General features: G+C 30.3%; 1 protein-coding gene across 1 annotated transcript in view; it reads right to left on the reverse strand.

Annotated features, from left to right (window-relative positions):
* The window catches only part of LOC132738986 (tenascin-like), a gene marked incomplete at its 5' end in the record, with an annotated part of 66,913 nt that extends 63,921 nt beyond the window's left edge, over positions 1-2,992 (reverse strand). Inside the window, 3 exons of the mRNA XM_060726624.1 lie at positions 925-1,083; positions 2,061-2,201; positions 2,836-2,992. Of these exons, the coding sequence (XP_060582607.1) occupies positions 925-1,083; positions 2,061-2,201; positions 2,836-2,992 (457 nt within the window). The remainder of the gene's footprint in view (positions 1-924; positions 1,084-2,060; positions 2,202-2,835) is intronic.
* Positions 2,993-15,433: the final 12,441 nt, after the last annotated feature.

Below are 15,433 nucleotides of genomic sequence, written 5' to 3' on the forward strand. Positions count from 1 at the left end.
GGACAGACGGACGTTCCAACATTTGGGTTTAGGGGCTATTTTATTTGTTATTTTCTTTGTTTTCTTAAGGGCTACTAGCCCATAAACCCTTTGATCACGGAATGAACCAATTGTTCTCTTTTGTTATCTTTATGTAGCCCCTAAACCCAAAATGTTTGCTCGGACGTACAGACGGACGGACAGACGGACGGTTCAATTACTATATGACCGGGGGGGGGGCATAAAAAATTCGGTCAAACTTTTTCGTGATAAAAAAATGTTAATTAAGGCTTTTCCTTTTTAAATGGACAAAACTGTTGAACATTTTCAACCTGTCATATAAATTAAAACAAAAACAGTAGTAAGTTTGTGAAATTTATCTGACAAAAGTGACTGTTTCATACATTTGTTATATGTGCCTATCATTTCTCAAGGTATGATACCATCCTTAAATTTCCTTATTTGAAAGGTTGTTGCAAAAAAATGTTAAAATTTGGTGTCTTTAAAGTAAAATCATTACACAGTTCTAATGAACATTAACATGCAGTGTTCCAAGAAGATTGAACAACACCAGAAATAACAGCTTTCTTATAACAAAGAAATGTCCCTCCTGTTAAACAGTGCAAAAAATAGATCTATTAGTGAAGTATACATCAGCATATCAAATTCAACCAAACAAAATCGGTGAAAATTTCATTTTAACATGCTGGAGAATAGGTAATTTATCAATTACATATCATTTGGGCATGACAGTTAACTTTTAGCGCCATCCTTCATATGATAAGCAGGTAGGCAACAATGATTCTAATGTTATACTCTGGAGTAAATGTTATATATCAGTATTTGCACAAGTGAGTTAAAATCTTAGTTGATGTTTATTTAGCACTGAAACTCTTATTTATATTAAGATAAGAAAAATGTTAAGATAATAATAAATGATTTTACCCTGCAAACAATTTCCTCCAGAACTATAATATCCATCATTACATTGGCAAGTGTATCCTGTTTCTCCTGATTCAGCTTTACAATCAGCATTAGCATCAGAACATTGGACTGCATTTGGGGCACTTGCAGGATGTGTACAGCTATCGTCTAAGGCATGTTCTTAAAATCAAAGAAAACAAACATGTAGAACTATTTTCTAGGATTTGCAAAATCATTTACATGTAATAATAGTTATGACAAGAAGTGATTTTATTCAAATTGCATCTTTATAAAACAAATGTTTTGCAATGATCTGTCACTATAGAAACATATCTTCAGATATAATGTGCATATATGTGCATACAGAAGTATTATTTTTAACTACTAAAAGGCAATGTTTTATTCTAAAAATAAAAAAAAACCTTTGATTATTTAAAGTTTGGTTTGAGTATTTCCAACTTTGACAATGTCTGATGGAAGACAAAATATTTAATACATTTTTAAACAATATAACTCATTTTTAATTATTTTTTTTAAGTAAAAGCAGCACGCCTCCAGATGTCTGCTTTTTTCATGAAAATTTTAAATATGTACAAAACCATAAAATAGTGTAAGGTTAACAAAGAAAATACTTCCTACTTTGCAAACGGCACCAATGTAAATTACCAAATAAAAATTTATAGGTAAAACTATGAAATAATAGACCTTACTGCGTTAGTAACGCAGTAGAAATATGTTGATAAATACCGCAATATCAGTCATAAATCGTAGAAAGAATGTAAGTTTTTACTTAAGTCTTGGATTAATATAAACATATATATATATTTTTTCAAATTAGATCAAGTGTGGAGCTTAGCGATTCTAGTGAGGACCCCATTTATGAAATGTCCTATTGAAAATCTAAATATCGGATTGATTGTGCAAACAAGCGGTTTCATTTTCTGATAAAACATTTTTGTACTGAACAGATTTGTTTCCCACAAACACTCTTTTCAATCTTTTTGTTACACATGTCACCTACTGCATGCACTGTGCATTTCTGTAATTATAATGGTATATTTGTCATAAAGTAAGAATCGATAAAAAGGTGAATTGTATTTAATTTGTCTTGGTTATTTGAGAATGCGCTTTTTGCTAAAAGTATATCCCATACTTACTAGCAATACAAGATCCACCTAGGGATGTATCACCATTATTATCATAGTGTGTGTCCTTGTCACACTGACATTTACTATTACTATCACAGAGGACATTTACATCATTACAAGCTGCTGTAAATGTACAATCTCTTCCAAGCTCTAGAAAAGACAATATTATGTGACATGCATCATATTTAAATCACAAATAAAATTATTAATCAACTCTAATAATCTAATGTTTTTGAATATCAACAAGTAACAAAAATCCTAAATAAAAAAATATTTAAATGACAGAATGTGCTCGGCATTTCAAATTACATTAATCTTTTTAATAAAATATTTTTCATAACGCAAGGAATTACTGACACACATTTTTAATGCAAAAACAAATACGCCCCCCCCCCCCACTTGCGAAAAATAAAGTGGTACTTAAAATGTGTTGCATGTAACAGAAGATGTGTTGAGAAAGGATGCTTCGAGATATAATCATGTAGCCCATAACATGTTTTAGTTTTACTCATTGTTTAAAATGTATCTGAATTCTTTTTTCATGCAAATGATCTTTAATTATATAAGACCTTGTATATAATTAAGTATTTCAGAATATCTAGAAAGAATTATTTTATTAAGAGCTTATTATTTTGAATAAGTAAGACAACAACTGCTCTTACATTTACTAGCATTATAAGTCAATATCAAATTTACTTTTATTTTTCATGTGTTACGTATTTGCAGTTAACTATATACATTTTGCTCCAATGACGTAAAATTGTATTTAAGAAGTTTACACTACCTTTCACACATTTATCTCCAACTCGAGTGTAGTAGTTATCTGTATAACAAACACATGTGTTATCACACACCTGACCAGTCTCTGTACAATTACTATTATCGATACAGGCATCACCAAATACAGCTGCAGCACTTGAATGGACGCTGCATGCAATTAACTGAAAATAAACATACATGTTAATTAGTAATCAATCCATTATCAACAGCAGTAAAACAGAAACTTTAGAAAATGAATATGGCCAATAATAAAATTTTTAACTGCTTCAAAGTATAATGATTGTGTAAAAATGTTATAATTCATTCATCGATGTGAACTTTTTTATAAATGCAATGTACCACATTTAATGATAAGTTAATATGAAAGAAGACTTATGCAATACTGCTGGTAAAAACTTTCGATGAGTATGCATGACTATACTTAATATAAAATATGTTCTTAAAGGTCAACAAGATGAATGTTCCTTTCTAATATGATATATTTGCAATAATAAAAATAATGATAATAATAATAATAATAATAATAATAATAATAATAATAATTAATGAAGGTTTTATAAGGAAATATTACACAAATCTAGTTAAGCACCTTTAACTTGACCCACTTGCCCCTTACTTAGTCAAAAGGAAGATTACCATGCAGATTACTTTTCTTAAAAAACAATATCCGTCAATAAATAATTGCTGTATAAGCAAATGTTTAGAAATCTATTTAAGTCCTCATTGACCATATTATTAACTTAATACAAAGGAAAGAGACTATGAAAGTTATCTTCCTACTAAATATAAAAGACATCTGTCAATAAAACAGACTGTATGTGAAAAAGGGTAAAAATCTATTTCCGGCACTAGTGACATGACTCTACCCAAAGATACAAGTGGAAGCCATAGTTCATGTATTGATAAGTAAGTGTGTAAAATATAAAGTCATTGATTTATTAAGGTTGAACTTAAGACCAATTCAATTGGCCATTTCAGGATAACCTTCGCACGGTCAGATGGAGTAGCAGACGGTTCAATAAAGTGAATGCTTGGGGCATACAAAAAATTTAAAAGCAAAATCGTGTTTGGTTGACAAAAACTCTCCTCGCTCAGATTCTTGTCAGTTACAATTTTCTAAAAGGATTACCTAATCCCTTTATATATGATCAGAGAGAATGTCAAAAATATTGTAACATAGTTATATAACTTGACAGAGACATAACCTTGTAAGAGTAAAAACATAGGTTTGCATGACCGAGACATAACACTTTACATTTTCACTTATCATTTCATAAAATTGTAGCAAGAAAGTAATCAAAATAATTAAAATCTAAGTGATGAAGCACTTACATACTTAATCATACCGGTAGTTACATTAAGAGAATCTTAAAAATTATATAAAAAATGTTTCAATCTTAAACGGACATGTCTTCATGTCATCAAAGGTATAAACAAAATAATGGAAAGGAATTGCCTGTGTGCTCTAAAAAAATTACTTAAACGTTAAAAATTGTTTTCATTTAATAAGGAGTTGATTATTACCAAGAAACATAATACGATGGAAAATAGAATATTTCATTTGTTAATCAAGATGCCTTATTTTTTTCTACTTACATGATTGTAAGGAAAAACCCATGACCATCTCACCTTGGCCAGCTTAAATATTTTTGACCATCGATTTATATTTTGAAACATTTAGGTAGAGGTCCACTAGACAACATGCATGCCAAGTACCTATGATATAGCCCTTGATGTTCTGGAGCAGGACATTTTTGAATATTTTTATTATACATATCTAGGGAAAACCAATGACCAAGGTCAATTTTGACAACATTTGAACATTATTAGTAGAGGTCTACTAGACAATGTTTCATGACAAATGTCTGAGCTCTAGCCCATTTTAGTGTTGAAGGAGAGATTAATATGTATTTTGTGAAAACCTATAACCCCTGAGGTGTGATCAATTTTGATCCGACGCTTTATAATTTGATCATTCTTAATATAGGTCAACTAAATTATATTTAATGAAAATGCTCTAGTCCTTGTAGACTTGAAGAATTTCTTCTTTATTTTGCAAGATTTGCCAAACATAATTTGAATAATCGTAATAGAGCGAAATATTTGATCTCTTCCCCTTATAGTTTTGAAGAAAATAATTCTGTCAAAGACTTAACGATAAAATATAAAAACACATGCCCCCGGAGCGGTCAAATTTGTACCGCAGTACTTTTATATGAACAATCTTGGTAGAGATTTGCAAGACAATCTGCACGAAGTCAAATTCTTTGAAATTCTCGGGAAGCCCTTTGCTAAAGAGCAAACATAGCAGGCTTGGTTGAAATTGGACTTTTTTTTAAAAGAACTTTCAAGAAGATATTTGAAGTTCATTGGTTAATCCACCAGAATATAACAAACACACGCACACTCGGGCACGCACAACTATCGCTATATTGAATGCCATCGCAGATGATGCGTAGCATGAAAATAATTTACTTAAAAATGTATATTGTAAAATGCAAAGTTTCAGGAGCAAAAATAAAACAATACAATTTATGACATTATTGGGAAACAGAATGCATATTAAAAGTTTTATATCGTCATGGATTTCTCGGCATGACTTAATTTCATTTAAGACTATGACTTTTTCCGTGATGTTACCATAAACCTAGGTTAACGCACGCTGTTTGATAATGAGACTTAAATGCAATTTAATACAACAGACAAAGATGAAAGAGTAAAGATGAAAAAGTGTGTATGAAAGCATACGTTTCTTATCTATATTTTATTTTTCATTTTTTGATATCTTAAACATGAAAAAAGTTTAATTTTTATGTTTGATTTTCATATTGATCTCAAATCTTCATCATCAAATACCATATACGTTTAAGACCATGCTTTGCTATGAATAGAAGTTGAGGGAGTAAAGTTCCAAGCTGAATGTTGCAACATTTCTGAAAGACTGGGAGAAAATTAACTCATCAAAACAGAAACTAGTGTTCAACAAAAATATTCAAGTGGGGTGTTATATTCTTCATATATGCACACTATTGCTTCAATAGAATGTTTATAAATAATTAAGTTATTAGAGCTTGAAATAGTACAAGATACAGAATAAAATGTTTTAATTTGAATTGGAAGTCAACTCTAAACTCAGTCATATGTTGTAAACAAAACTATTAGCATATCAACTATTTGATAAATAAAAAGTGTACACAGAAAAACACAATAAAATGAGCATGAACTTCGGGATGTTTCTAATTAGAAATAAAATAACATTTGTTTCTAATTAATAATACAATTAAATAATTATCCCGTGCCTATGGGTTTATTTCGTTCCAACCAAATATGATAAATATTCTATATAATATTTTGAAATTAGGAATTGAGTACCTTGAATAAGGTCATGAAATCATTTAGAATGTAGGGACTCGGTGTTTCTCGTTATGTTGTGAGATTCAAGCGAACCAAAACCAACGAATGGAACAACATTTTATTTATATTAAGTAAAACAAATTCAGTGATTTAAACCAGCTCTCGGATAACAAGAACAACACTCAAATCAACTTTGTTTTTATCAAAGAAATGAATTAATTGTTTAAGTTTATTGAACTTATAAACTTTAACTAAGAAATGAGTCATTATATTTTTGTATACATATTTTTGTAAAACTCATTTGTATATACATAATAATTTGTATAAAGTTGTATATGATTGAAAGTTAAATTGTTCATTTGTGTTTCTAATTGTTGTATATTTCTGGTGACACCACATTACTATCCACGGGCATGACGTTTGCCAGTAATATAGCGTTTATATTCAAATGACAAACATCCTACTATTCATCCTTAAAAATTGAGTCATTGCATGAAAACATCATTGTTTTTAAAATGTCATCAAGTGCGAACATTTCTTTTATAGGAAAGAAAAAAACTGAAAGGATAAAGAACCCAATCCACTTGTTTTCATTGATGGGGGAGTATTAAACTTTCAGTGTTTTTTGACAAATACAATATTTCATCATAATGAAAAAACATTACGTCAAGAAATATCGATATCTGTTTATAAAACTAAAATACTGTAACAGACGTACATATTTAACATTTTGCAGATAAGTGTACGACAATGGATGGCATAGACGGTCCAAGGTTACTGCATTGTGGAATAAAGCTTAATTATAAGTTGATTAAAACAAAAATGATGAATTTGTCCATTACACGTTCTCTGAATTATTGTGGTATAAAACTACAAGGCAGGATCTATAAAACAAATAGAGGATAATCCTAAAGAACATCCAAAACGGCAAAATTAAAATGTTTTCGTAAGTTTGGTTTTATTGAAGCTGTTCATAGACGGCAGTAGTAAGTGCAAGTTACTGTCAAGCCCTTAAGTATCCGCATTTAATGAAAGAGAAATGTATGTTAACCTTTATTTTATACAGATAAATGTACCGGGTATGTTGAAATACTAGTTCTTTTTTTACTAAATGTCATACGAAACTTTATACTCTTTTGTCATGGTTCTTTATAACTCGATATAGGTTAATTATGATTTAAAATGTATATAACTTGACAACTCGTTAATACAATGCCTATTAAGGTTAAGCTTGTTTATTTAGTAGATATAAAAAATTAACATAATAAATTGGCACCAGGACGCTTCGTAGGTTAGACCCTTTGAACCGAAAACTGAAGAATTATTTTATCAAAGTTCTGTGAATTTAATCTGCTTTTACGTTTTCAACCCATGTATTCATGCATAAAATATCGCTTTTTGCTGTATAACATACTTTTGTTTATCATACTAAATTTATTTTACCTTTAAATAATTCCTATTTAAATAATCGTAGTAAAAAAATCAAGAACAGTTTTTAAACTTTATAATTCCGCCCAATACGGTGATTCGGAATATGAACGCTTCAGTATGTAATGTATAAAAAATGTCGCTTCGTGGTCCGTACACAAAATGAATTACAAATGATGTACACATTATCTATTTAAGAATTGTTTGAAAGTTGATAATTTGTTAAAAATACATTAACCTTCTCAGCCGAATTGTTGCATGCTTATAATAGGTGGGGAATCATGACATCAGTGATTCAAAGGTTAAGTTCCATATGTGGTCTAAAAACCTTATAGTAAATTATGTAGACAAAAAGAGAGAAAAAAACCCACACAAACAATAAAAAACATAGGAAGCGTAACAACAAAAACAACTTGTTGTTAAAATTCCTTCCACGGGGGACATGTATAGAATGTAATATTCCGGTACTGGCTAAAGAATTTTAGGCTAGAAGGAAATAGAGGGAAAATATACAATTACCTAGTTCGATTTACTGTTGGTGTTCAAGACTAAAATATGAAAAACAAGATCAACAAGGAAAGGCGGCGTTCAATGAACGCAACCCCCATATGACCCAGCAACAAGAACCAATGGCAAGGAGCCCAGGCGGACCCCAAACATAAAAAGGACAGGGCAACGACACGTTAATCATTAAATGATAAATAATTTGTAACTGATTAGGAATTCAAAGAAAATAATAATAGGCCCACAAAGGGGAAGGGGACAGGAGACCGGGGGAAGGGGGGGGGGGGTTAATCAAAGAAATAAAAACTAGAGGCAATGGGGAAGATACTTACCGTAGACGAGAAAACAACAAGGGACACAAGCAAAAGTGTCACCAAAACAGTATGAAACAACATAGAAGCTTGTTTCAAAAAAAATAATGCTACATTATGACAGATCACATTGAAGAATCAAATTTATTAGGTCTACTTAAAAATAATTTCCTTCAGACTTTCAGATCTGGAAACACATGCATTAATACTATAGACCTATATTACATATTATAAAAATTAAAATGACGATGGTTCTTTCCTTTTCCCATCATAACTCCTTCTGCAGTTGATCAAAAATGTTCTTACAAAACAGTAAGCAAATATGAAATATTATCTTACAGTATTGTTTTGGATAACAAAAAGGCATCATATCCGTCCAATTGTCACATTAATGACCGACGTCAATATGACCGGCATAAGGATCATGCACTCAGTCATGTGTTTAAATACAATATATTTCTCGATATATGAAGCATATTTTATCTAAAAGATGATCAATCCATTTATGTTATGCTATCAATTCTAATCCAGCCATAAATACATCATCACCATGCAAAAAATACAAATATATACAATAAAAATATATGTTAAGTTAATAGACAAATACCCCTCCCCATGAACAAAACAACAAAACAAACAAAGAAGCAATCAATCAAGCAAACAAAGTGATATTTTGCATACTTATCAGATATTTCTTTTAAATATTATTGTAAGTATTACTCACAAAAAGCAAATATCCTTTCATCATGCTGTCTAACAGACTAATGTATAAAATAGATATCTATAAACATTCCTTAAACCTTACTAAACTACACCAGGAAGTAAAAATGTACCTAAACATTATTCGTTCTTTACATTGCTATTTAGATTTAATGAAAACATACCTACGAAACGAAGCAAATAAGCGTGTATATAGTATTAAACTTGTTTTAACAGCTTCTATTAAATAATATATCGTTTGTACTTTTCAATAGTACCTGTTTACAAATATTTTATTTGGATCCGCTGAATGCTTATTATTTAATTCCTTATTACGATGATCGTCTTCATGTAGAATTTAAAGTAGACGATTAATATGTTAATTTTTTTTATGCCAATCAAAATATCGCCCATCTCAGTGGAATTCGGCTATAATCACTGGAACAGGAAAAAAGAGGCATGCGAGGATACGAGTTGATAATTTGGATGGTATAAAAACTATTATAGTTTTGCCCCTTTTTTAATAACAGTAATACTAGAGATTTAGTCAAATCTTCGCATAACTAAAAATAAAGTTTAAACTGATTATATAGTAACGGTGGCGGTTTCTTTTAGTATATAGGACAAACAATGAGCATGTCTTTAATACTTAGTGTAATAAAATGATAGGAGTCATATTTCTTAAAAAGGAAGATTTTAATAAAATTTGAGAAATAAATTGTTCTATTTTAATTGCTTTTTTTAGTGAAAACAAAGAAGAAGAAAATCATAAGCAGATTATCATGTGACACCAACACAGGAACGTTTAAGAACATTTATTTTGTAAATCTTTTACTACATGCGGTTTAATCATAGCTTTGTACAGAATAAAATATCTTTCATTAAAAATTAAAAAGTTAATCTCGTTTCTACATTTTTAAATCATAAAAATTAAGAGAGACGCATAAGACAATTTTAACAATACGTGTTTTGTATTTATAAAAGGAAGTGACCCAATTTTATGTGATTGCTCAAGCATATATGATTGTAGTCAAATTAAATGTAACTTTATCTTCTTTTTTTTAAAAATATACAGGTTAAACATTTTTAAGATATTAAAGTGATACTTGCGTATTTTCGTATATTTCAAAACATCAAACCTTTTGTTATATCTGTGTAATTAATAATATCTAATCATTTGAATATTTCAATAAACATTTTATTTGCTGATTATTCTTAATGAACCAATAACTGATTATTTATTTAAAAACTTTCCTTTGAATTTTTTCACATGTATTTAACCGATTAAACATTAGTTATATATAAGTAACTCGTTTGAAGGCACATTATGCCTAAGAAAGGAATTAATTTTTCACTTCAGAATCGTTAGAATTTCATAACGTTTAAATAATGATTTTTAGAGTATGTTAGATGCTTGTTAACAGTAGAAAATACCGCTAAATGTTGGAAAATGGCAAATGTTTTCTATTAGTTAAATTATATAAATTGCATTTATACGAATCCCAAAGGAATACTCTTCTTAACAGATATAAAGGCGGGATCAGGAAACATATAATTATGTTGTTTGCGAATTCACTTATATTCGTTGGCATGGAATTTCGTGGTTTTATCAAAACGGGCATTTTCGTGGGTTCTTAAATTTGTGGATTTTCAATTTCTCTTAAAAAAATGAAATAAATAACCTTATGCAAAGTAATCCATGTAATCTTACACTGATTCGCCGCGTATTTTACCTACCGCATATATATGTCTTTACGTATCACACAGCACTTGTCAATGAATTTAATCCTTGCCTCTGGGTATTCATCACACACAAAAAAACGGCGGAAAAGCATCGATGCATGCTTGTTATGTATAGAATAAGAAGTATTTGTTGGGATAAAATTTCGTCGGATCTTAAATTCGTGTATTGACCTACCCACGAAAACCACGAAATTTTGTGCCCCACGATTTATAATGATTTAACAGTAATAAGATGTTCATAATTAAAGCTGCATGCCTCCAGGTGACCCAAAATATTTCAACAAAATTAAACTTGGAAAAACCATACTAAAAATTTGAGAAAAGTAAACAAATTAAAGCTTCAATTGATAATTTATATCCTATGTGCAATTAATGACTGTATTTTGCAGTATTTATCACCATATTTCTACTGCGTTACTAACGCAGTATGCGTAGGGGCTATTTATGAATATTTTGGCCTCTTTTTGGTAATTAACGTTGATTTTAAGTGCTGATTGTAATATGACAAGTACTTTCTTTATTCATTTCACAATATTTTACCTTTAAATACATTTTCAAAATTTTCATGAAAATAAGGATAAATCTGGAGGCGTGCTGCTTTGAAGGCCGTACGACTTGTATATTTTTGTTAACTAAGATTGAATTATATTAAAAGCGGAAATCACAATAAGGTAAAATTTAAGATTGAATTATATATAAAGCGGAAATTGCGATAAGGCAAAATTTAAGATTAAATTATATTAAAAGCGGAAATCACAATAAGGTAAAATTTCCTCGTGTCAAACACATCAGAGAATCACATCTACAATAAGTACTTATATTAAAAATAATTGTAATTGAAGATAGGTTTCTCATAATTTGAATATTAGACATTAATTTTGTATTTTGCTGTGTCATTTCTTATTGGTTGTAGTGCTTTTTCATTTAATGTTAATGTGTAATAACTTAAAGGCTTTTTTGTATCGTTGATATCCCACTGTTCAATTAAATCTATTTTGTCGTGTCTTGTTTACAGATTTATCTACTTGTCTAATAAATCTGTGTTGATTCGTTCTGTGTCTTGTCTCAGTGTCCGCAATGCATCGTTAAGTTTTTATTATATTGTACCGTGACTTTATATTGTCCGTAAGGTTTCTTGATGTCAAGTCCGTTACATCATTTTTATCCGTCTTAGTCATTATACTTGATATGTAGGTAAGTAAATACCTGTCTTTCCGTTAGGAATGTTATCTGTCTTATTGAGTCTTTATTGTCTGTTATTTTTTGCATTCTGTTCTTTTTTTTTCTTGTCTGCTTACAGTATTTTGAACTTATATGTTCCGTAGTGTCTTGTCATTTACTGTTTTGTGTATTGTTTGTCGTTCCCGTGGACTACTCCGTTAGGATTGTTGTATGCTCCTTTACGTCTTTGAAGATGTATGTTTCGTGAAGTCCTTAGCTGTCTGTATTTATGTTGTTGCGTATTCTGTTAGTTCTGTTACAAATCCTTGTTTCCGGTTCCGTTGAGTTCTTATCTTGTCTGTATCGGTGATGTATCGGTGATGTCCTTGTGTCGTGTTGCATATTCTTTTGTCTGTTCAATTTCGTGTGTTGTCGTCTGTTCCATTCAGTGTTTGTAGTAATTTGTTGTTATCTGCCGGGTTACGTGCTTCTTGTATGTCTTTTGTCTTTTGCTGCCTATTTCATTATATCCCTTTTCCTCTTCCTCAAGGTCTTCTAATTGAATTCTGGCCAGTATCTGTATGTATTTAACCGTTAAGTCTCTGTTTGTATGTTCTATTCGTGTAGTCTCTAGGGTTCTATGTTCTGGTAAGCATCATAGTCATTTCTTTATTTTATTGGAGTAGCGGGGATCGAACTCACGACCCCTTGATTGGTAGACAAACAGTGTAACCACTGTACCATAGCGCCCGCTCTGAATAATAACTGTTTTTATAAGTGCTATATACATTAATATTTTAATGGCTAACAAAGAAAAATTCATCACAATTAAATGTTAACACCTTTACTTAGGTAGCTAACACACGTGACTTTTTATACATCGTCAAAGAGAATGTAACAACATTTTAGTAATATTTTTATATATAACTTTGCTTAATGTACCTTGGGTAATTAGGTTAGTGGAGGGTAACCGGAATTCATAGGTTCATTAGATTATGTGATAATCTTCTTGTTGAATTATTCAAAAACCGAGACAGAATTCCGAAATCTTCAAGAGCTGCTATGGTATCGCAAGCACACGTAGCGATCTCGTGCAATTTAGAATTTAAAGTAAATAAACAGGCTATTTTCCATTATTAAACCTTTTAAGTTTCATAAGAAACAGTCATTGAATTCAACTTGATGATTTAAAGAAAATGATATGATCGTTACACTGCAATGTGATCTAAGCGCTGAAAGCACTGAATGTGACGGCTTAACCTAGGCTATATTACACAAATTAAACAAATAAAAGAATGCGACATGTCAATGCGTCATATTTAATTAGTGTCTTGTACACCTCTGCATTTATGTAATTTAAAGCGCCCCACCCACCCCCACTTCGCCTTAAGGTGCTGTATTTTAAGATGTAATGGTAGAACAAAATTAACCTTTTCATACACAAATTTGCATTTAACCGAAAATTCTGTTTACATTATGAATGTTTACGCTGTTTACAATGTATAACTTTATGATCTAACGTTTTCATGTTATTTAAAAACATTGCTCGTGGACATGTAGCTAGCTTTAAAAAATGACGCACTAACTTTGAGTAAAATTTACCATTTTTGCAAACTGTCTTATTATCCATATACCGCATATTTCGTCTGTGACGTAAACAAAAATTTAACTGCTTCACGGATCTGCCATTACAATCTTAAGCGTTGTAGTGGTTTGCTCTTATTAAAGAGGCATGCAGTTCAAAGGAGTGATGAGTGCTTTGGATTGGAATATCCGCCAAAAGTGTATGTATCTAGATAACATGTTCATATCTTAATGTTACAGTCCATGTGTGTTGAATGCATTCTTATTATACATATAACATTTATTCATCTTCTATGTATATTGATTTACATACAGGAATTCAGAATTTCACATGTATATATGCCATTGCAAAGAATACTATCGAAGATTGCAAAACCTGGTAGCATTTTCTATCGATTTAAGTCTTTTTGAAGAAGACAAATTATTGTATTTAACACGTGCTTTATGATAGTGTCAAATTATTTATGAAATAAGCAAAGTGAAAACTGCCTGTATATTTCGTTTGTATATTATATTATGTGTTATGATTAAAATATATTCCTTATGAGACTAAAATTTATGAAACGTTTCATGTCCTTTCAGACAAAAGAGACAGCTATTTACATAAGTACGTTGGATTTTTTTCTATTAGTAACAGTTTTATTTCAAATCATATTTAGAAAATATCACATTCACAGGCTGGGTCCATTTGTTAAAGTGAAGAACGATAATTCTAGCCTTGTTCATGAAAAACAACGGATCCTAAAAGTATACTCTTCTTATAGGAGAAGGTCTGTTCTTATAGGAGAAGGTTTGCTTATGAACATTATTGGTAAAAAAACCTTTTGACGTCTATGACCAATTCCTTGGGAATCTGTATGTTTAAAGTGACATTATGCTCAGGTTTTCATTATCAAGGTCAGCTGAACTGACTTTATATTTCAAAACATTGACAGTTATAATGGTGATTGCTCAAGAGTTGATATTGTAAAATGTTAATGATAAAATCCTATCTACCCATAATATAAAAAGTACTGTCTAGTCTTTTATACAGTATAAATTGTCTTTATGCCTATATGTCTGAAATACTGTTGGGAAAAGGAATAAAATGAAAAAAAAAAAAAAAATAAACAAACAAAACACAACGTCACATTAATACTGTCAAGGCTATATATGGTAGAGGTCAATTCTCGGGTTCTCTAAATAATTATCTAATTCGAGCCGTGCTCCCTCTTTATGATAAATGTTATCACCGGATTGAGAATATTCCGTATATTGATAATAACCTTGATATAAGAGTAAACTATTATAAGAACTTAAACAGTATCCCTACTAGTATGTTTGACAAGAGAAATCACACTGGCGATCTATATCTAACAAGGAAAATAAAAAGAATTTGTCCCGCCCAGGCCCTAAATCCGTTACGCGAGATTTCTTGACCCTTGGTGTTGATAGATTTTTGGTGCATAATTGATGATAAAGTTATCAAAGATTTTACGCTACCGAATGAGTTTACAGTAAATATTTCTTTTATTAATGGTGAGCTTTCAATTTCTTTAAATACATATCTGCAATAAGTATTCAAATTAATTTCAGAAATCCTAAAATAAAAAGAAATGAAACATCTTGTTATATCAATAAATTAATATAAAGAAACTGCACGAAAGACATTTTATTGATTCACCATACTGTCTTACAATAGACTAATAAATACGTCATACATGGTCATGAAATATAAAATGATAAACATGTAACCTCAGCTGCCATTTTAGTATTATTTCAAACAATTCAAGCGTATTTACTTATACAATATAGTCATATCGTTTATTTTATTTGCAA

This window comes from Ruditapes philippinarum, unplaced genomic scaffold (genome assembly GCF_026571515.1).
Source record: "Ruditapes philippinarum isolate M1 unplaced genomic scaffold, ASM2657151v2 ctg2380_1_1_1_1, whole genome shotgun sequence".
NCBI lineage: Eukaryota > Metazoa > Mollusca > Bivalvia > Venerida > Veneridae > Ruditapes > Ruditapes philippinarum.